This window comes from Dendrobates tinctorius, unplaced genomic scaffold (assembly GCF_039654945.1).
Source record: "Dendrobates tinctorius isolate UK_male_01 unplaced genomic scaffold, ASM3965494v1 ptg000016l, whole genome shotgun sequence".
NCBI classification, from domain to species: domain Eukaryota; kingdom Metazoa; phylum Chordata; class Amphibia; order Anura; family Dendrobatidae; genus Dendrobates; species Dendrobates tinctorius.
In genome coordinates this window covers 11,297,051-11,320,344 of record NW_027361684.1, presented here as the reverse complement: position 1 = coordinate 11,320,344, position 23,294 = coordinate 11,297,051, and the positions used below count along the sequence as shown (strand labels likewise).

Genomic DNA, 23,294 nt, shown 5'->3' with positions numbered 1-23,294 from the left:
GTGAAAAATCCTATGAAAATAAGAGCCAACAGACTGACAGTGAAAAAAGGCCCTGAAGACGCTAGGCTTCAAAAAGACTATGTCAGTACTCAGGAATATTCTGAAGACAGAGCAACAGGCAAAAGGAGATTCAGCTCACCCCAGCAGGGAATGGCAGAATCCAGAAAAGCAAGGCAAACAAAAAACAAAACACAAATGCAAAAAGGCAAAGCAGAAAACTTAGCTTTAGAGGAGCAGGAATCAGACTGGTGTCCTAGCAGTCCACAGAGAAATCACCCGCAGGGCAGAAGGGCGTCGGCAGCCTTATATCCAGTCAGTGACTCCACTCAGCCAGTCATCATCATTAGGCTCAGGTGCCTGATAATCAGGCTCATTACCTTCCTTTACCAGAATAGGGAGTTCACCAGACCTCAGTGACGAAGGGGAAAATGAACTCACAACAAAACTCACAACGGGAAACAGAACCGGGTCAGAACCATATAAACAAGCTATAACAACGAACACGCACAGGCACACAGATGTCACCACACTTGGCCAAAGGCAAAAGTATAACGGGCAGGGATTGGAGCTTCCAAGGGGTTTAAGAAGCTCTCCCAGAACCAAAAAGAGGCCACAATCATTAACCCCAGGTGCGCAGGTCAAAACCTGCACTGAGCTCCAGACATTAACCCCTGACGTGCAGCTCAAAAACCTGCACTGGGATCATGACACTTTTAACCTGAACAACTGGGCAGCTCCAGCTCCCTCCACCTTTTCTGGATGTCTGGTCAGGGGGACGGCGCATAAGCAATTATGTTATTGTATATGCACCGTCATGTAAGTGCGACACTGGCCGTTGCCAGGACACCAAAAGCGGATCGTTAGTGAGGTATGTATAAAAACTTTTTTTTCTTTATAAAATTTATTAAATGGGTGAGGGGAAGGAGATGTGGAGACCACAAACAATGAAGTGAGGGGGGACTATGATGAAGTGAGGGGGAGGGGGACTGTATATGATGAAGTGAGGGGGAGGGGGCTGCATATGATGAAGTGAGGGGGTGCTGAAAATGATGGTGAAGAGTGAGGGGGGATATTCGGGAGAAATCTTCATCGCCACCTCTCAAGATCCATAACTTTATTTGTCTTTCTATAGAGCTGTGTAGGGGTTGATTAGTGTGGGGCTAAAAAGGGAAAAAAATGTGCTTTTGCTGAAGTTGTTTTTAATTTTACATGTCAGTGTCTATATATAAAAACCATAAAATCGTGGAGCTTTCGCACTGGTTTTCGTACATTTAATAATTGGCGCCACTTCTTTGTCTGGACAAATCAGTTTGCTTCACTTATCTGACATTACTACAGATAGGATTAGAATGAGAGATAGCTTCATTGTGGACAGATCACTCTCCAGTAGCGTAGCTACTGGGGTAGAGAGGGTGCGATCGCCCCAGGCCCTGCGCTCTGAGGGGGCCCACTTGGAGCTATGCTACTGTAACTGTATTGGCGTGCACAGCACACCCATACAGTTACATTCTGTGGCAGAGCAGGGAGAGCATTGCGCTGATGGGCAGTTACAATAGTGTGGTCCTTAGCCGGGGCACTCGCTGTAAATGCCGCCGTCACAAATTGAAAGCGGCATTTAACGGGTTAACAGCCATGGTCAGAGCTTCCCTCCACTATTAGAGACAGACGATCGCTAAATAACGCAGCCATCATCTGCCAGCTCAGTTCCCAAGCCCACATCAAAGAGCGGGACTAGGGACGTATGTTATTTTGTTTTATTAACATTTTATTTTATTTTTTTTTTCATTTTAGTCCCTTTAGAGACCTTGAACCTGGTTGAGCTTCACTGCAACTGCAGCTGTGGGATCATTGTGTGACTAAGAAAGCCCACAACCTTTATTTAACAGCCTAGATGCCACTGTTACTATAGGTTGAGGCATTAAAGGGGTTAGGCTAGTTTCACACTTGCTTTTTTTTGCAGCGCGTTTTTCCCGCAAAAAAACGCATTGAAAAAACGCATACAAAAGCATACAACTGCTGCGTTTTTTTCAAGCATTTTTATGAGCATGCATGAAAAAACGCAGCATTTTTATGCGTTTGTATGCGTTTTTAGTGCGTTTTTACCGCGTTTGCGTTTTTTTCCAACATTAGGTGGCCCCTCACACTAACCCAAACCATGACTTTACTAACCCTAACCCTGACCCTAACCCTTAACCCTAACCCTGACCCTAACCCTAACCCTAACCCTGACCCTAACCCTTAACCAAACCATACTTAACCCTAACCCAAACCCTAAACCCTAACTAACCCTAACCCTGACCTTAACCCTGACCCTAACCCTGACCCTAACCCTAACCCTAACCCTGACCCTAACCCTAACCCTAACCCTGACCCTAGCCCTAACCCTAACCCTAACCCTGACCCTAACCCTTAACCAAACCATACTTAACCCTAACCCTGACCCTAACCCTTAACCAAACCATACTTAACCCTAACCCAAACCCTAAACCCTAACTAACCCTAACCCTGACCTTAACCCTGACCCTAACCCTAACCCTAACCCTGACCCTAACCCTAACCCTGACCCTAACCCTAACCCTAACCCTAACCCTGACCCTAACCCTAACCCTGACCCTAACCCTTAACCAAACCATACTTAACCCTAACCCTGACCCTAACCCTTAACCAAACCATACTTAATCCTAACCCAAACCCTAAACCCTAACTAACCCTAACCCTGACCTTAACCCTGACCCTAACCCTAACCCTAACCCTGACCCTAACCCTAACCCTAACCCTGACCCTAACCCTAACCCTGACCCTAACCCTTAACCAAACCATAATTAACCCTAACCCAAACCCTAAACCCTAACTAACCCTAACCCTGACCTTAACCCTGACCCTAACCCTAACCCTGACCCTAACCCTAACCCTAACCCTGACCCTAACCCTAACCCTAACCCTGACCCTAACCCTAACCCTAACCCTAACCCTTAACCAAACCATACTTAACCCTAACCCTGACCCTAACCCTTAACCAAACCATACTTAACCCTAACCCTGACCCTGACCCTAACCCTAACCCCCCTTAACTAACCCTAACTCTAACCCAAACCCCTAAATTCCATGGTTAACAAAAAAAACGCATGTGCAAAAAAACGCATACATGAGCATGCCAGTGCGCACGTATGCGCATCCATAGGCTATAATGGCCATTTTTAGCGCAAAACGTGCGCATACGTGCGCATGCGCTTTTTTGCAGGGCCAAAAAATGCAACATGCTGCGTCTGGAAAATACAAACGCACACCCCAAAAAAACGCAGCGCATGAAAATCGCATACGTGCGCTTACCAGCGCGCAGGTATGCGCACCCATGTTAAATATAGGGGAAAAAACGCATGCGCACGTATGCGTTTTTTTCCAGCGCAAAAAAACGCAAATGTGAAACCAGCCGAAGTTAAAGTTAACAGCTGGGTTCAAAGACATTAACTGCTCAGTTCCTGGAGGACGCCTCAGTGATCCAGCTAGAACGGCGCCAGGACCGGAGGAGTATAGGTGCTATTATTTTATTTTGTGGAAACATAGTGATTGAGAAGGGTTGGTCTGAGTAGAGGACAACTCCTGAAAGGGAATCTATCACCCTGTTTTTGGCCTATCAACTATAAATATCATCTAATAGAGTGTGAGGTACACATTCCCCAACTACATGTGAAACCCCAACTCCCCATGAATCCTCCATAAAAACCTTTTATATTGCCCCAGTGCGGTATGGTAATATCCTCGGTCTGGTCCGATGGGCGTTGGTTCTGGTCCCTCTATCCACCCCAAATTGGCGTGCATTCTGTTCTGTGAATAGCATTGTCCACGAACAGGTCCTGCGCGTGCGCATTCAAATTGCCTCCCGCGCATGCGCAGTATGCTTTGCCCAACTGCGAGCAAAGCCAAAAAGCATTAGTGCACATGCGCCGGATTTACTATGTCCCGGAAGTATTTCACTGTGCTCCAGGACCTGGGTTTCATGCAGGGCATCGCTATCTGTGTATTCTTAGTGTGATATCAGTGGCCCAAAGTCATTTAACCCCTTAAAAACATCAGTTACTTATTCAAATCTGTGAAAATTGTCTGTTTGCCCATTTTGATGCCAGTTCTGATGCCCAGAACCCATTTTGGCCAGGCTAGAGGGACCCGGGATTGATGCAGGGCATCACTGACTGTGTATTCTTAGTGTGAGATCAGTGGCCCAAAGTCATTTAACCCTTTCATTAACGCTCTTCGGTGCCCACTTCGATGCCCATTTTTGTGCCAGTTTTATAGTTTTTGTAGCTGTTTTTAAGTGTATTCACTTCAGGGCACCTCGCTGCATTGTATGTTATTATTGTGATAGGTTGTTAAACCTATAAAAAAAAAAAACAGAAAAGAAAAAATTGTCGAAAAAGAAACCAACTTCAGCCTAGTATCTTCGGCAGAACTGCAGTAGTTAGAAAGTTTCAGTAAGCACTGGTGTCCACAAGGTGGCGCGCTGCCGCAGAACGTCCTGAGCAGGAAAAGTAGCAGAGAGAACGGCCATTGTACTGAGCTGGAGAGAGGTGGGCGTGTCATTCTTTCATGGGTGTAACTGGATATGACCAATAGAATGTGACCTTTTGCACTTTTACCCTGTGATTGGCCAAGACGCGCAGAAGCTGGAGGTTGTGGTGTGTGACGAGCGCTGACGTTGTGTGCGGCCGAGTGTCCAGGATGTTGTAGTGCGGGATGTGGTGGCTGTACGCGGTGTCCGCTCTGCTCCTGACCCGGGCACCTCCAGCGGCCGGCGCGGCATGTGAGGGAGAGCCGGTGAGTACTGGGCGGCATTCCTGCACTCATTCCATAGAAGTCACTGCTCTGCACGACTCATTACTGGAGAAAAAATCTACAATGAAATTGGTGAATCGGCTGATAAAAGTATATGAAGTTATTATCACACTGTGTCCGGGAGACCGGCGGCCGCTCCGTGACTGAACCGAGAAACATGGGTGTATGTCAGAGCCCTATCCAGAAAGCCATCACATCTGTAATGTGCGCATTTACACACTATCTCTGCCAAATCTGCTGCAAATATGCCGATTTTACAGGAAAATGCTCTGTGAAATATGCGCTTTGTATGCTTTTTTTTTTTTTTACATTTTTTTTCATTTGAATGAGTGGAAAAAGCTACCAAGCCGCTAAAAGGAGTGGCATACTGCAGGATTAGGAGAAAAACAAAACCGTTCGATGGTTATAATCTGCAAGGAAGAAAAATCAGCAGCTTCTGCATGAGCTTTCGGAAATAGTTCATTTTGCTGGTACTGTAAACGGCAGCATTTTTTCACCCTCGTGGCGTGACGCGCTGGCCGTAGCCCCCCCTCGTGGCGTGACGCGCTGGCCGTAGCCCCCCCTCGTGGCGTGACGCGCTGGCCGTAGCCCCCCCTCGTGGCGTGACGCGCTGGCCGTAGCCCCCCCTCGTGGCGTGACGCGCTGGCCGTAGCCCCCCTCGTGGCGTCACGCAAGCCAAAAAGAGAGAGGACCACTATAGAGTGTGCACACCACTAGTGATATATAGAAAAGGGAAAACTTTATTGACAAAATGGAGTTAAAACATAATTAAAAACCCAAACCCCTCTCCTCCTAAAAATTGAGTATAACAAAACCACAACAACATCAACCAATACCACAAAAACCAGAAGAACGGCTCCAATACAGGTAAATAGATAACGGAAGTCTGAACAAAAGGGAGCTTGGTGGAAAGACTGATCCAATGAAGAGTATCATGATGAGAATCCATATAGTCGAATGATTCCAATACAGGTACCGTAAGTGGATTATGGAAGTCCAAATCACAGGAAGCTTGGTGGAAAGGCTAATCCAGCAAAGAAAATCACAATGAAGGCCAATACAATTGTATGGACACATTTTCTGCTTAAATCTATGTTTATGTCCCCATGGCAGGCTGTGGCGTTGAGAATAGAGACTTCACAGTGGAGATTATCCAAGAAAGCTTGTAAATAATAGGTCTTCATTGAGTCCGGTAGGTACTGTGGAACAAAGCAAAAAAATCCACAGTGATTCAGCCTGTAAGAGCCTCTTATGCCATGAACCACACCTACCAGAACCCACGCTGTGCTGTAATCCCACAACCGTAGTATTAGAGCATTTACCTGAATGACATGCCAAAAAGTGGGACGCAACAGTAGTGAGCATTTTACCCTTACAGGAATCCGTTGATGCTGTATTGATAGTAGAAAAATGTTTCTGAATCCTACGCCATAGCCCTCCACGTAGTGTAGCGCACTCCCCGTAGACCTCCACGTAGTGTAGCGCACTCCCCGTAGACCTCCACGTAGTGTAGCGCACTCCCCGTAGACCTCCACGTAGTGTAGCGCACTCCCCGTAGACCTCCACGTAGTGTAGCGCACTCCCCGTAGACCTCCACGTAGTGTAGCGCACTCCCCGTAGACCTCCACGTAGTGTAGCGCACTCCCCGTAGACCTCCACGTAGTGTAGCGCACTCCCCGTAGACCTCCACGTAGTGTAGCGCACTGCGGGGGGACGGAGCTGGCATTGGGCCCCCCCCCCTGCTCGCAGGCCCCATAGTGGCTATTGACCGAGGGGCTCTTAGGCGAGTTGGGGCCCTAGGCAAATGTCTAATTTGCCTACCCTGAACACTGGCCTTGGATACAGTGTAGTTGTCTGTTTTGGTACTTTACATCCATAAAGCCCCATAGATCTTGGACTGTGTACATTTATCCACAGACTCTGCAGTTGATCCCTGAGCCATGCGTCCTACAGAAGAGACGGGTTACATTTGTTATTCAAACTCTATTTTGCCTAATTGAGTATACAGATTAGGTTATCCTGAGATGACACTGGCAATTTCCGTAAGGAATCCCACAGTACATTTTTTATAAAGTTAGTTTAATTTACAAAAACTGTTTTTTGTTTTGTTTTTTGTTGCATTTTTTAACTTTCTCATTGCTTTCTTTGGGTGGAAAAAAAAGCTGAGAAATTGACATGCTGGAGTCCAAAAAATGCTGTAATTCTCAAATTCAGTCAGGGGGTAAAAAAAAACTTGTGCAAGAGATTTCTGAAGCCTCATGGCTTTTTCTGGTAGTGGTGGAAAACACAGCTTACGGTAAGTTCTGTAAAAACAAAAAAAAAATGCAGCAGAAGCACCACATGTGAACAGACATCTGGTTTAATATTTATTTTTTACAAACTTGTCTCTGGAAACATGACCGATAATGTTTCCGTACTCCAGGTTAATCAGGGTGCTGTGTACGTTTCCACAGACGTTCGTGCTCTGAGCCACATGGACGGTTCTTGGTCATGGAAACTATTGTGATTGACAGATGTTCCAGCTCACATAGTAAAGTGGCCAGCAGGATCCTCATGTACAGGTGTCACCAATAAATGTCCTTTACTCTCCTAGTCTGATATACTGCTGGACCTGCCGGATGAGGACGTGTATACCTGCCCTCAGGGCTATATGCCTCCGCCCCATCAGGTGAGAATCACTTGCAATTCATTCTATAGCATTGTCATAGAATTAATTTAATTATGAACACGTCTTCATTATTACTTTTTGTACCTTTTTATGTGCAGTATATCACAAAAGTGAGTACACCCCTAAGTGAAAAGAACCAAATTGTACCCAATAAGCTTTTTTCCCCTCACCGGTGTATTGAGACTCATTGATGTTACAAGGTCTTCGGTGTGAATGGGAGCAGGTGTTAAATTTTGTGTTACCACTCTCTTACTGATCAGTGGAAGTTCAACATGACGCCTCATGGCAAAGAACTCTCTGAGGATCTGGAAAAAAGAATTGTTTCTCTACATAAAGATGGCCTAGGCTATAAGAAGATTGCCAACACCCTGAACCTGAGCTGCAGCACGGTGGCCAAGACCATACAGCGATTTCTCAAGACAGATTCCACTCAGAACTGGCCTCACTTTGGTCTACTAAAGAAGAAAAGCTGAGTGCACGTGCTTAATGTCATATTCAGAGGTTGTCTTTTCAGTATAGACGTACAAGTGCTGCCAGTGTTCCTGCAGAGGTTAAAGGGGTATGGGGGTCAGCCTGTCAGTGCTCAGACCATACACGACACACTGCATCAAATTGGTCTGCATGGCTGTCGTCCTAGAAGGAAGCCTCTTCTAAAGACATTGTACATGAAAGCCCGCAAACATTTTTCTGGAAACAAGCAGACTAAGGACATAGATTACTGGAACCATGTTATGTGGCTCGATGAGACCAAGATAAACTTATTTGGTTCAGATGGTGTCAAGCGTATGTGGCAGCAGCCAGGTGAGGTGTACAAAGACAAGTGTGTCCTGCCTACAGTCAAGCATGGTGGTGGGAGTGTCGTTGTTTGGGTTTGCATGAGTGCTGCCAGCTGTGGAGAGCTATAGTTCATTGAGGGAACCATGAAGACCAACATGTACTGTGACATACAGAAATAAAGCACAATTCCCTCTTCGGAAACTGGGCTGTATTCTAACATAACAACCCTAAACACACCTCCAAGACGACCACTGCCTGGCTAAAGTAACTGAGGGTAAATGTGCTGTACTGGACAAGCATGTCTCCAAGCCTAAACTGTATTGATCATCTGTGGGGCCTACTCATAAAGAAAGTGGAGGAGCGTAAAGGTCTCTAACATCAGCCAGCTCTGTGATGTCATTGAGGAGTGGAAGAGGATTCCAGGGGCAACTTATGAATCTCTGGGGAACTCCCAAGAAAATTAAGGCAATGCTTGAAAATAATGGTGGCCACAGAAAACAGTGACAGTCACTTTTGTTGCCAGCAGTTTTAGACATTAATGGCTGTGTGACTTATTTAGCGGGCACACCAAATTTACACTTTTATACAATACAAGCTGTACACTGACTACTTTACATTGTATCAAAGTTTCATATATTCAGTGTTGTCCCATGGAAAGATAAAATATTTACAAAAAATGTGAGGGGTGTACTCATTTTTGCGATGTATTGTATTTAAATGTTTGACCTGTGTGACTGCTTCCAGTAGCTTGTGACTATATTCAATTCAACACCCCCCTCCCCCGCCCAGCTTGTCATTTTGTGTTTTGCTACCTCAGAACCTAGAATTTCCCTTTTTTTTTTTTTTTTTTTTTTTCTTTTCTTTTTTTTTTTTGTAGTTTGCATCAGCTCATGTTAAGAACAAGCCTATAACTGTGAACATTTGGTTTTCTTTTTATTGTGAAGCATACAACATATAGGACAAAATAACTGAAACTTTCAGTGTGCATAGCTTTTCACCCCCTATAGTTAGTACTTGGTACAAATCCTCTTATGCAGCAATTATAGCTGCAAAATGCTTTTGATAAGTCTCTGAGCTTTCCACATCTTGCCACTTGGATTTTTGCCCTTTCCTCAAGGCAAAACTTCTTCAGTTTCATCAAGTAAGATGATTTCTTATGTTGAACAGCGATCTTCAAGTCTGACCACAGATTTTCAATTGGATTAAGGTCTGGGTTTTACTAGGCCACTCTAAAACATTTACACATTTCCCCTTAAACCACTCGAGTGTTGCATTGGGTCGTTGTGTTGCTGGTAGAGGAACCTCCGTCCCGGTCTCAAATCACTGACAGACTGAAACAGGTTTTGCTCAAGAATATCTCTGTATTTCGTATGATCCATCTTTCCCTCGACTCTCACCATTTTCCCTGTCCCTGCTGCCGAAAAACACCCCCCGCAGCATCATGCCACCACCATATTTTACTGTGGGGATGGTGTTCTTGGGATGATGAGCTGTGTTGGTTTGGTGCCAGACATAGCATTTACCTTGGTAGCCAAAAAGTTACATTTTGGTCTCCCCTGACCTGAGCACCTTCCTCCATACATTTGGGGAGTCTCCCATATGTCTTTCGGCAAACTCGAAACGAGCCTTACAAGTTGTTTGTAAGTAAAGGATTTTTTTCTGCCCACTCTTCCATAAAGGCCACCTCAATGGAGTGTATGGCTTATTGTGGTCATATGGTCTCTGTTTGGGAACACTGCAGCTTCTTCAGGGCTACTTTTTGTTCTCTGTGCTGCCTCTGATTAATGCTCTCTTTGCCCAGGCTGAGAATTTTGGTGTTTGGCACTCTTGGCAGGTTTGTTGTGGTACCATGTTCTTTCCATTTGATGATGGATTTGATGGTGCTCAGGGGCACCATTAGAGATTGGGTTATTTTTTATTTCTCTAGTCACCTTCCACGACAGCCATATCGGAGGATGTCTCCCGCCCTAATGAGGGACAGGAAATGTACAATAGGTTAAATAACCCTCCCCTTCCAGCTATATCCAGAGTTTTTCCTGTCCCCTATGGGGCATGAAGAGGTCCTGATAGTGCTGCGGTGGCCGGCGACCGGAGGCACTACAACATCAGATACCTGTAACGACGGGCAGTCAACGGTCGGGGGCTCTGCTCTCCTCAGAAAGGAAGGTTGCTCCCGTCTCTACTTTGGTGGTACTCGGGACCCTTGCCCGCCCCTCCTGCGCCCCCTCAGCGGGGCGGTGCTGTGCGGCCGGCGGCCTCCTGGAGCTCCCCGGCGTCCTCCTCCCCATGCGACATGCGATCCGGGCGCGCACGTGCACACCGGAGATGGCGTCGGGACTGGCGCCGAACTTCCGGTTTGCCTTCCACCTGCGTACCAGGCGGGAACGCACGCGTGACTGCGGGCGCAGTCCAGGGCCCCAGCCACCGGCCCTTCTGGGCTGAGCATGGCTGCTCTTGTCAGAAGATGGAGCACCACCGAGTGTGCAGGGGCAGCCGCTGAGCAGCTGGGGAATACAGCTGTGGGGAGAGGTGATTGAAATGACCCTCACCCGTGGACCGAGGGGAGGCGCACACAACACGCTGAATGGACCTCGGTTATTCTAATCCTGGTCCGGGTGCGTCCAGATAAGGCCATTATCTGTACAGTGACTGTGGCAGACTGACCATAGACTGCGACAAACCCTTACTGCCTGCTACTGCGGGCACAGCGTCACCCTCCTACTGTAAGTAGCGGGGTGGGTCCCACCTTTTCTGTCCAGAGTAGTCTGAGGTGGCTTAGTATGCCTTCTCTCTCTTGTAGGGAGACAAGGCCTCTGACCCTAAAAATAATAAACCAGGTGTGGTTCCAGGCCTCCCTCTTCATATAGGGGTAGCTTTGCCAGCCCTGCATGGACGATGTATTACGTACAGAGCAGCCCTCCCTACTGGACAGTATAAAAACTCTCATTGGACAAGAAGTCCAATCTTCTATGACGACATTTTCCCAGCAACAGCCCCCTCCTGCTAGGGGGAAATCGGCACCTGTGTAATCTGATTGACTCGGTGAATTTGATACCTCTAACTCAGAGGATGCTTGGGAAAACAAGGGTTTCACTTCCACCCTCAGATCTGGGAATACTATCTCTCTTCCGAAGGTGCCTCCGGCCATTCTAGGCTGACCATGACTACATTCGTCACAGCCGCAAAGCAGCTTGAGGCTGGGACGGGAATGAGAGATCAGATTAGTTAGTACGGGAGGAGGAAGTGGAAATCTCTATATGAGATGTTTGGAGGGGCTGAAGCCTTCACGGCTGGTAATGGGCCCCTCCCGAGAGAGACTTGGTGTCACCTCAGAATTGTGGAATCGTTTTTTCCCTTGGACAGAGATGGCTCCTTATGGGAAGTCCCTAAATTGGACGTGCAGGAGAGCGGCTCTTCCATTTAAGGGCAACTCTCAATGGCAAGCTTGCTCAGGAAATCCTGGGATGCCTCCACAACCCTGCTTAAGGCCAATATAGCCTCTACGTGTGTAGCCGGGTCCCTGTCTGCTGGTGGCGTATGCCGGAGAATCGCCTTACTCAGGGGACCTCCAGGGAAGAAACCCTTGACTTTCTTTCCCTATTACAAAAGCGACAGGGTTCCTAGCGGATGCTTCCGCTAAGTCCGTCCGGGTAGCAGCAAAATCTGAGGTGTCAACCGGCCCTTCTAGGTACGGCAGGTGGCGGCTGCTAAGCAGCTTGAGCCTGGGCCGGGACCCGAATGGGAGACCAGCCTGCAATCGCAGGTCACGGGTCATGCATTTACCTCTCCAACCCAGCCAGGGGAACTCTGTGGCTGAAAGCTGGGGGAGGAGACTTTGTCAAACGTCTATACGTTTCCCTTTCAGGGAAATTATTATATAGAAGTCTCTTCCGGAACCTAGGAAACGATTTTTTTCGTCTCCCTTCCCGTGACCAGTCCTCCCAGAATTCATGGTTCTCTGGTCGGGGGCCGACCCTTGAATTTCATAGATTGTTGCAATCCATAACCTCAAACCAATGGGTTGTTTGCAACTTTCACGATGGACTGAGATTGAGGTTCGAGAGTCCTCCCCCTCAAGGCCTAAGAGTGACGTCCTTGCAGGCGTACCTCCCAAAAATCCTTGATGTCAGACATAGACACTTCTGCAAGGCGATTTCCCCAGTTCCACGCTGTATGTGACTGTTCCCGTCGGGTGTCACTAGGCGGCTTGGAGCAGGTCCGGGACCAGAATGGGAGACCAGCGGGCAAATCGACAGGAGGTAGGCAGAGGCCACTACTCTCGCCTCTGCGTAATTGTAAAACCCTCAGGAAAGCAGGGTTATAATAAACTTAAAACCCTTGAACCAAGTGGTAAAGTACAAATGATTCAGGATGGAGTCGGTTAAGTCGGCAATCCCCCTCATAGGACAAATTGGGTGTTGGCCACAATAGACCTGAGGGATGCTTATTATCATGTACTGACTCATCCAGACCACAGGGAATTCCTCAGGTTTGCGGTTTTCCAGGGTCCCTCTGTACAAACCCCTCCAACTCAAAAGAAGCCTTTCACACCCTCGACGTCTGTAGAGTAGTTCTCTTCTACCTCCAGCAGACGGAGAGTTGGAGGATTGACCAGATTTTATTGATTCAAATTTCCGGTCGGAATAAAGGCAAAAAGGCGGCAAAAAATTACAATCACGAATTGGATCAGGCAAGCTATCAGCCTCGCCTACTCGTCACAGAAAGTTCCTCCTCCTACATCTCTGAAAGCCCACTCTGCTAGCGTCAGTATCAACATCATGGGCAGGAAGAGGGAACGCATCTTCTGAGCAGATATGCAGAGCTGCCACCTGGTCGTCTGTACATACATTCACCAGACACTATACACTAAATTTCAACAGGGATTTAACGTTTGGCAGATATGTTCTGCAGGCTGTTGTCCCTCCCTAAGAAATTAGTTGTTGGTATTTCTCCGATATGGCTGTCATGGAAGGTGACTAGAGAAAATAGAATTAGTCTTACTGGTAATTCGGTTTCTAGGAACCTTCCACGACAGCACTAATTTCCCTCCCTATCTGATACTCTTATTGGATGATTACTACACCTTGGTGGTAACTATACATGCTAGTGTGTCCAGAAAAAACACTGGATATAGCAGGGTTATTTAACCTCTTGTGCATTTCCTGTCCCCCATTAGGGCGGGGAGACATCCTCCGATATGGCTGTCTTGGAAGGTTCCTAGAAACCGAATTACTTGTAAGACTAATTCTATGTTGGTGTTTTTTTTTTTTTTTTTTTTTATAACCCTGACTTATACTTCTCAACAACTTTGTCCCTGACTTGTTTGGAGATCTCCTTGGTCTTCATGGTGTTTGGTTAGTGGAACCTCTTAATGGTGTTGCAGCCTCTGTGGCCTTTCAGAAAACGTGTATATACTGACAGCCCATGTGACACTTAGATTGCACTCAGGTGGACTTCCTTTCGCTAAGCATGTGACTTATGAAGGGAATTGCTTGCACCAGAAGTTCGTGTGGGCTTCATAGCTAAAGGGGTGAATAACATATGCACATGCCAATTTTTAGTTGTTTGATCCCATAAATTTAATTTCTGCCTATATTTTTCTCACTTCACTAACTTGAACTGTTTAGTGTTGAAGCATCAGACACAAATCGGATTACAAAAATAAACACAGGTTGTAATGTAACAAAATAGGTAAAAAAGCCAAGGGGGGGGGGGGACTTTCGCAATCCACTGTAAAAATCATAGAACGGTTTAATGATAAAATGTCTGTTTTGTGGCAGACTTCATGAACAATGTTTGCTGTTTGTTTATATAGCGCCATTAATTCCACAGCGCTTTACACACATTATTGGCACTGTCCCCAATGGGGCTCACAATCTAAATTCCCTATCAGTATGTCTTTGGAATGTGGGAGGAAACCAGAGAACCCAGAGGAAACCCACGCAAACACGGGGAGAACATACAAACTCCTTGCAGATGTTGTTCTTGGTGGGATCTGTACCCAGGACTCCAGCGCTGCAAGGCTGCAGTGCTAACCACTGAGCCACCATGCTGCTGTTTTGAAGAATGTCGAAGAAAGCAACATACCACAAGGGATTTAAAAAAACAAACGCTAACAAAGCATCGCACCAATAGAGGTTAATAACTATTAATAGCTTAGTATGTTTTTGAATTGTCGGATGAAACCAAATTACCTGGAGGAATTTTAAAGCCAGGGCTACTTAGTGATATTTGATCTCACAACACAAACTATTGTTTCCTTAGGGAAGCTGTTTGTGAGGCTAAATGGTCGTCTATGACCTTATTTTCCCTGTGGTAACATTAAGGTCACATCATTTTTTTATTTATGCAGCACTATCTATCATTTCAGTGTATTGCTGGGTAGTTTACCAGTTCACGCTCTTCTGCACTCACAATCCAAATTTTTATTACTTATACTACCATAATGTTTTTTTCACTTTTTACTTTTATACGTTGTTTCTTTCTGTGACACAGGTACTTCCCAGCATTGCTTCTGTGTACCAACAGGAGGTAAGAGTCTGACCTGATCAACTCATTTTCTCCTATGCCTCATTGGGGGACACAGAGACCGTGGGTGTTATGCTGCTGCCACTAGGAGGACACTAAGCAAATCAGAAAAAAGTTTACTCCTCCCCTGCAGTATACACCCCGCAGCTGGATGAGATATCTCCAGTTCATGCTTAGTGTCTGTAGGAGGCACTTGGGTCTGGTTTCAGACCCCACCGTTTTTATTTTATTTTTGAATTTTTCTGTAAATTTTTATTTTTCAATTAGCGGAGTGAAGGGGGCAACGGTTCCTTTCTAGGGCCCGCTCTCCCCCGAACCAACAACAGGCAAGCACGTGGAGTAACCCTTCACGTACCTTTCCTGCGACGTTTTGGGGCTGATTCCTCTACTTTGGCGATGATGCCTAATGGAAGTTCCCGTCCAGGGCAGGCGCACGTAACGGAGATTTGGGACAGCGCTTACGTAGGCCCTGAATCAGCCCCATAGCTCTCCATCCCCCTATCACAGGGAGGATCGATTGAGCGTGGCCCCTTTAATAACTCCTCCAGCTCTGTTACTTCACCAACATGGAGGATAAGAGCCTGCACAGAGAGCCGGACAGCGCTGAGCACTGGAGTGGAGGTATGGGGTCGGGTCCTGTCCCCCGGGAGTAGCGCTGATGTAGAATCAGCGGCGGTGCACCAGTCCCCCCCCATCGCGGCCCCCCCCCTCGCAGCGCTACCGCGGGTAGCGCGAAAGGTTTAGTCCCCGGCTTTCAGGCCTGCTAGATTGCAATTTAAATGGCGCCGCCCACTGGCCCCGGCCCGCCCACCAACGCCTACCTCGGGTAGGCTCAAAATCCAGGCCCCGGCTTCTCAGGCCTGCTAGGCCGCAATTTAAATAGCGCCGCCCGCGCTATTGGCTCTGCCCCCCTCGCTTTGGTGCCTCTCAGCCTGCACGAGACGCGCAATCCTAATCTCGGGGGCCATATCCTTTTTACCTCAGCTGGAGACAAGCTGTGAGGCGAACAGCCGGATACCGGGTGACACCGCAGGGTCACGCCATTCCTCCCGGGGGACACAGAATAGGACCGGGTAAGCTGCATCTGCCCCAGATCAAAGCTTAACCCCTTCCCGGCACGTTCCCTGCAGCTGCAGCAGACTCTGCCGTTAACCCTTGCAGGAGCGCATTTTTTACCGTGTGTACCTCTTGCGAAGCGGCCCTACCTAGTGCACAGACTAATCTGTTCTGCACTGACTGCGACCTGGCCTGCGCCCAGGCCTGTGCTCAATCGCCCCCTGCCGCGCTGCTGACAGGTCTCCTGCGTTTAGTACTCCTGAGTGGGCCGCGTCCCTGTCACGGTCAGTGGAGTCTGACTCAGGCTATATTCTCTCTCCGGGAGGGCTCTTCAAGCCAGAAGGCGTCCTTGCCTCCCGAGGAATGCTCTGGCGTTGAAAGGGAACCATCCGCTAGCAGGGGCCGTACTCGTTCAAGGGATGCTCGGGGCTCTAGAAAGCGGACTCATGACGCTTCCTCTAGCCCTGTTCGCGCTTCTGCATCTGCGACTCCTATTTCTCGCTGGAGTTCTCAGCAAGCATGACTGAGTTTGATTCTGACATGTCTGCCCCTCAGAATCCCCCATCTGATCAAGAGTCACTTGATTCTCTCATAGAATCAGTTAACAAGATCCTGAAGTTGGATGAGGATAATGTTCCTGCTCCAACACATCCCATTTCTCTTAAGAAAACCAAGTGTGCGCGCAGGTTATTTACCAGCCATCCTGATTTTAAGGAAGTGGTTCAGCAACACCGAGATCGTCCACATAAACGGTTCTCAGGGCACAAGTCTACTCAGGCTAAATACCCCTTTGACCCAGACCTAATGAAAGATTGGTAATAGTCCCCTCCAGTGGACCCGCCTGTATCGCTCCTGGCTTCAAAAACGCTTTTGTCCGTATCCGAGGGGTCCTCGATCAGAAACCCCTCCGATCGTCAGATTGACTACCTTGCCCGTTCAGTGTTTGAAGCTTCAGGAGCAGCGCTTTTTCCATCCTTCGCGGCAATTTGGGTCACAAAAGCGATGGCCGCTTGGGCAGAGGTCTTGATTACCTCCTTCCAGGACTCCAATCTTCCTCCGGAAGCAACCGCGGTCGCCAGGCAGATAATTCACGCAAGCGGACTTCGTAGTGGATGCCTCTTTTGGCGCCGCCAATTGCGCTGCTCAAACTGCCGCTAATGCGATCTCCATTAGAAGAGCCCTATGGCTCCGACTGGCGAGCAGATGCCGCATCTAAAAGATTCTTAACTTCTCTCCCGTTTCAAACGGGTCGTCTTTTTGGAGAGAAACTAGATCAACTCATTTCTGATGCTACCGGGGGGAAAAGTGTAAATTCCTCCCTCAACAAAAAGCTGCTCGGCCGTTTCGCAACCAACAACCGGCGCGCTTTCGTTCCTTTCGCAACAACTCCGGTTGGTCCTCCTCTACCTTATCTTCCGGATCAGGTCCATCTCCGCGCGGAGATAGTCTCCCAGGTCTCGTACAGACCTAACCGTCCTTGGAAACCCAGGCCTAGGGCTTCTGGCTCCAAAGGAGCCAGGTCTCGTATACCTACCCAATGACTTGTTGCGGTATCCGGCGGCCGCCTACTTTCCTTCAGCCACACCTGGCTCGCGGTCGTCCATGACAAGTGGGTCAGGGAGCTGGTGTCCTCCGGATACAAGATAGTTCTCCGCTCCCCCTCCAACTCGTTTTTTCCTTTCCTCTCCGCCCAAGGGAAAGACAAGAGCCTTCCTTCGGGCTGTTCAGGCTCTCTTAAGGGATGGCGTCATCATTCCGGTCCCTCATCACGAGAGGTTCAGAGGATTTTATTCAAAACTTTTTGTGGTTCCAAAGAAGGACGGCTCCATGCGTCCCATTCTAGATCTCAAACTGTTAAATCAGTTTGTCACGGTTCGGCAATTCCGAATGGAATCCCTCCAGTCAGTGGTCGCTTCCATGGAAAAAGGAGAGTTCCTAGCATCCATCGACATCAAGGACACTTACCTTCACATCCCGATCTGCCCATCTCCCCAGCAATTCCTACGCTTTGCAATTCACGATGAACACTTCCAGTTTGTGGCCTTGCCCTTCGGACTCGCCACTGCCCCCAGGGTTTTTACCAAGGTCATGGCGGCTGTCATGGCCATTCTCCACTCGCGGGGAGTAGTAGTGTTGCCGGATGGTGCAAGGATCATGGTCGTTCCCCTCTGGTATTCTCCATTCCGAGCATATTGAAGTTTCTCCAATCCGGACTAAAATCCGGCCTCGCGCTTAGCTCACTCAAGGGCCAAATTTCGGCCCTTTCAGTGTTTTTCCAACAAAAAATTGCCACCAAACCTCAGGTCAAGACGTTTATTCAAGGAGTCTCCCATGTGGCGCCTCCATATAGGAATCCATTAGAACCATGGGACCTTAACCTGGTTCTCGGGGCCTTACAAGAGGATCCTTTTGAACCGTTGCAGGATGTGTCATAGACCATCCTCTCTTGGAAAGTGGTCTTTCTAGTAGCAATTACATCTGTCAGACGAGTTTCGGAATTGGCAGCTCTGTCCTGCCGTTCTCCATTCCTGAATTTTCATCAGGACAAGGTGGTTCTCAGGACGTCCCCGTCTTTCCTGGCCAAGGTCATTTCCTCTTTCTATCTCAACGAGGAAATTGTTTTGCCTTCCTTTTGTCCGGCGCCAGTCCATCACATTGAGAAGGCCCTCCACACCCTAGATATGGTTAGGACACTGAGACAGTACATCTCTCGGACGGCTCCCTTCCGCAAGTCAGATGCCCTGTTCATACTTCCTGAGGGGCATAGGAAGGGCCTAGCCGCGTCCAAAGCAACGCTAGCCAGGTGGATTTGCTCTGCGATTCAGGAATCCTACCGTGTCAGGAACGCGCCTGCCCCAGTGGGGATTAAAACGCACTCTACCCGGTCAGTGGGCGCCTCTTGGGCCATTCGGCACCAGGCCACGGCAGAACAGGTCTGCAAGGCTGCGACTTGGTCCAGTCTGCATACCTTTTCAAAACATTACCAAATTCATTCTCAGGCCTCTGCAGATGCAGCATTCTGCAATCGGCAGTACCTCAGTCGTAACTCAGAGGTACATGGGGTATTAGCAGATGTATGCTCCCCACCCAGGGACTGCTTTAGGACGTCCCCCTATCTGTGTCCCCCAATGAGGCGTAGGAGAAATAGGAATTTTTGTGTACTCACCGCAAAATCCTTTTCTCCGAGCCATTCATTGGGGGACACAGCACCCACCCTGTTTAGCCTACTGGCTCATTTGTAGCATTCTTAGGTTTTGACATAGTTCATGACTGTTTAAGCTCCTACTGTTTTTTTTTCACTGAACTGGAGATATCTCATCCAGCTGCGGGGTGTATACTGCAGGGGAGGCGTTAACTTTTTTTCTGATTTGCTTAGTGTCCTCCTAGTGGCAGCAGCATAACACACACTGTCTCTGTGTCCCCCAATGAATGGCTCGGAGAAAAGGATTTTACGGTGAGTACACAAAAATCCCTATATTTTTGATGTATCCTTAAAGGGGTTCTCCACAATATTATAAACTTTACATGGGAAAGCTGGCTGGAAAAAGAAGGGGGGGGGGGGACAACATGCAGTGACATCACGACCACTCGTGGCCTGGCTGACATTTGCGACCTTTTATTCTTTTATACATTGAATGCAGGGGTAGTAGTAATGTGTGATCGTGTACCGGTCAATCCAAACTGAACCGCAAAGACAAAAGGATCAGGACCCTGTTGTAGTGATTGATTAGGCCCCCAGAGAAAGGATATGAAGGTGTGTGTGGGTGGGGGGAGCTCACCAATGGTGACAATTGTGGTCCTGGGTATATAGAGGTTTAGGCTGTGTTATTTACATCTGTGGGGTGGATTTTGCTATAAATGGAAGCCATGACTTGGTGCCAGATAAATCACACCTGGGACACAAACCGTCCCCCAATGGTGTTCAACAGGGTCTGCGAGGTTTTGTCAGCCAGTATAGTGCAGCATGAGGCTACAGAATGGCAAACTGTGACTCCACATTGTCCCTGTGAGGCGGATTTTAATACAACCTTCCTCTTCTCTAAGCAAAGGTTCTCAAAATAAATTACTGTTTAGTATTAGCCAGCTTTTGCAGGTATAACATATGGTGTCCACGGTTTCACATGAGCTCAGGAACCTGTGATAAAATCCAGCTCTGTGCTCAGGATATATGAGGTAATGTGACTTTAGGAATGGGCATCTGAGTCATTGTGTTATATGTTCTCTTGTAGATCTCCCCTCAGGTGTGCACGGACACTGCCATAGCCTTCACAGCAACAATACCCAACAGGTAAGTAGTGTGTGCTGTTATCAAACAATGAGGTGCCGGTTGACATCTGGCTGCGTACCGGCAGCCCGGGGATTTGGGTCTTTTCTCTGTGACAGTCTCTTGTATTTGAAATGTGTCTTTACCTAGTATAGAATGTTGGAAAGTTTGTGTTGTGAAAAAAGGGTTTGACATAGAGAAACCATGGAAGAATCTTGAGACTAGGAGCTGTTCCACTTGCAGCCTCTACACAGTGGACAGAGCTGTCTTGTTCTCTATATACACTGCTGCTCACATCTGACTGCTGCTGACGCTTGTACTGGCTGTTCTGTTGGGGTGTTTTTTAACGCACTTGGCTTATATTGATAACCTAGGCCATTAGTATCTCTGAAACAATAACCACTCAAAATTCCTCCAGGAATCAACAACAGAGCACAAAATACACCACTGCTTCCACTGCTTAGGTTTTTTCCATAAAGATTTAGTATGACTGAAAGTGAGACAATCCCTTTAAATGCACCCCGCTCCTCCATCGCCAGGCTTCTTGGTCCCCTGATGATTAACAGTTCAGGCTGGTGTCAAGCTGCAGGTAGAGAAGCTTTGATTCTGCTGCATTAAAGGGTCTGTCCAGCTTCCGAGCAGCACTAACAAGGTTTATAGCAATCTGCTTGCACTCATTGTAAGTAAATTGCATAGTTATAATTTATTTTTTACAATCCTTTTGCAATTTCTTCTCATTTAAGAAGTTGAGATAACTTCTTGAATACAGTAAATTGCCTTATTACCAGTGAAGATGTAATGAGTTGGAAGGCTCCTTACTATGTGTATATGAATATTAAGTATGCCATACGAAATCCAAGTTACATTATTGACTTGCCATAATATATAATTTCTATCTTCTCTTGTATTTGCAGTGGGGCACATAGACCTACATGGGCCAAGTATGGAGAATATATCTACTGCCCACCTCAGCAATGGGTTCATAATCTCCAGGTGAGTAGTTATGTCATAAAGCATAAAGATTGAGAAATTTTTATTAATCATGCGTTATTACTAAACCAGATCTGTACGCGCGTTCTCTTTTATATGTATTTATCCGAAGATGCCTTGTCCAAGCAATTGTCTCTAGCTCAAATCCCAGTAATTTAATTCTTCAAATGCTGCTGTCACTCTCAACAAAGTCATTTGAGTAGTTTGACAGAAGAACTCTCCCCTGTCATTGACACCCTTCCCCACTTCCCCTTACATTGTGATTGCTATAGTCTGAGGAGTATTAGTTTCTGTGGAAGGGAAGTGTAGTAGGCCACCTACCAATGTAATATATGCAAGCTATGATAATGCACATCTATGCAATATTCAAACCACCTTGTGGGACTCCTAAATATTGAAAAAAGTTTTCACCGAATGGACATGCCGGCTTTATTTATTGTTCCCTCCCCTCTTTGTCTTCAGCGTGTCTTTATTTACATTTCTAATCCCTGATAAGAGAATATTTTACCCTATCTGGGAATTATGAGATTACTAAAGGTCACTGAGGAGACAGCCGACTGTTTTATGGTTGTAGGGCCGGAGGTCGAATTCTTTGGGGTTGTTCAGGTTTACAAAACATGATGGCTTCGTCCCCCAGATAGCTCCACACCAATCACACCAAATATAATAAACCAAAAACATTACAATTCATCTGTCATGTGTATTGTTACTACCAGAATCCGAACCAAACGTATTCATGTATTGTGCCACCAGTGAAAGTGATGTGTGCCTCTTCCCTGTGTGTTCCAGCACCACGGTGTGGCCTTCCTGTACCATCCATGTGTGCACCCAAAACTGAAGGACGCTATAGCCTCATTGGCTAGAAGTTCCATAGCAAAACACATAATTACACCCCTCCATACTCTCTCCAGAGACAGGGTAAGAATCTTTGTAGGATTTGCATTTATTTGTTTAGATGAAGTGTGAAATTAACACCACTGGACCAACTGGTATTCTGCGTCATCAGAAAATGACCTCCTGTTTTTCTGTTAAATGTATTTTTTACATTATTTTGTTTGTTCAATGTTCCATATCATAATCGATATTTAAAAAAAAAATATATACCGTATATTTTCACACTGGCCACTAAGCCTCATACAAGTCTCACAATTCCTGTTTTGTGTAGAAGACTTTTCTGTCCATTTTCCGCTTTGCTTTTTGGCTACTGATGAACGAACCTGTGGATGTTCAGGTTCGCCAAACATACAGTAAAACGTTTGGGATCAAACTTGGACCCGAACTCAATAAAAGTCAATGGAGACCCGAACTTTGGTGCTTTAAAATGGTTGTGAAATGATCATAGTCAGGGTTAGGGGGCTGCAAAAGGAAGCTAAATGGGGGGTAAGAGCAGGACAATTGCCCTGCAAACAAATGTGAATAGGGAAACCACCTCAGAAGCAGCTTTATAAATTTCACCCACAGAGCCAAACCTTTATCTTCAGTAGCGTACAATAGAGCAGCCACAGATAAAAAGCTTGTAGTTTAATTCTGTATACAGCTGGTGGTCCACCGTGAGGCCTGCTACCTTCAGTCTTAGCCGCTTTGCCATGGGACGCCTCTCCAATGCTGTTGCCTTAGGCTAGTTTCACACTAGCGTTCTCGGGCGCAGGGCCGCCGCTTGGCTCTGACCCCGGCCGTGCCCCTTCCGGTCAGCTCCTCCTAGGATCGCATGATGTTGAATGCGATCAGCGTACCGCATATTTGGCGTTGGGTACGCTGACCGTGTGCTGGTCGTGCGCTGGTATGATTTTGCGGGCGCAGCGCCAGCAAAATCATACAAGAGCACGGTCAGCACACGGTCAGCGTACCCAACGCCAAATATACGGTACGCTGATCGCATGCAGCGTCATGCGATCCTAGGAGGAGCTAAGCGGCGGCCCTGCGCTGCGCCCGAGAACGCTAGTGTGAAACTAGCCTAAGGAACCCAGGGGCCCAAACTTTTTCTTTTGAAAAAATGATAGTTCAAAGCAGGCAACCACGCCTGAATACTTCAGCTAGGAATAACGGAATTGTAATCAGTTTCTAGTTTTTTGTTTGTGTTCCACCGGGTTCCCTCTTAATCATGGCCCCAGATCGAACAAAGTGAAGGAACTGGAAGCACTCTCAGCCATCCAATATCACACCGCCCACAGGTGGGATTGC

General features: G+C 47.2%; 1 protein-coding gene across 4 annotated transcripts in view; it reads left to right on the top strand.

The window, feature by feature from the left end:
- The first annotated feature begins 4,634 nt into the window (after nt 1-4,634).
- The window catches only part of TP53I13 (tumor protein p53 inducible protein 13), a 30,183-nt gene continuing 11,523 nt past the window's right edge, over nt 4,635-23,294 (top strand). For 3 of the 4 annotated variants that reach the window (XR_012228887.1, XR_012228886.1, XM_073565466.1), the window contains exons 1-6: nt 4,636-4,812; nt 7,424-7,498; nt 14,771-14,806; nt 20,089-20,147; nt 21,038-21,116; nt 21,903-22,031. Coding sequence is in view for 2 of the 4 variants with exons in the window: in XM_073565466.1 (XP_073421567.1) it covers nt 4,732-4,812; nt 7,424-7,498; nt 14,771-14,806; nt 20,089-20,147; nt 21,038-21,116; nt 21,903-22,031 (459 nt within the window). In the remaining 2 variants the exon portion in view is untranslated. Of the gene's footprint in view, nt 4,813-7,423; nt 7,499-14,770; nt 14,807-20,088; nt 20,148-21,037; nt 21,117-21,902; nt 22,032-23,294 lie in introns of all 4 variants that reach the window. The other variant, XM_073565467.1, reaches the window with a different exon arrangement.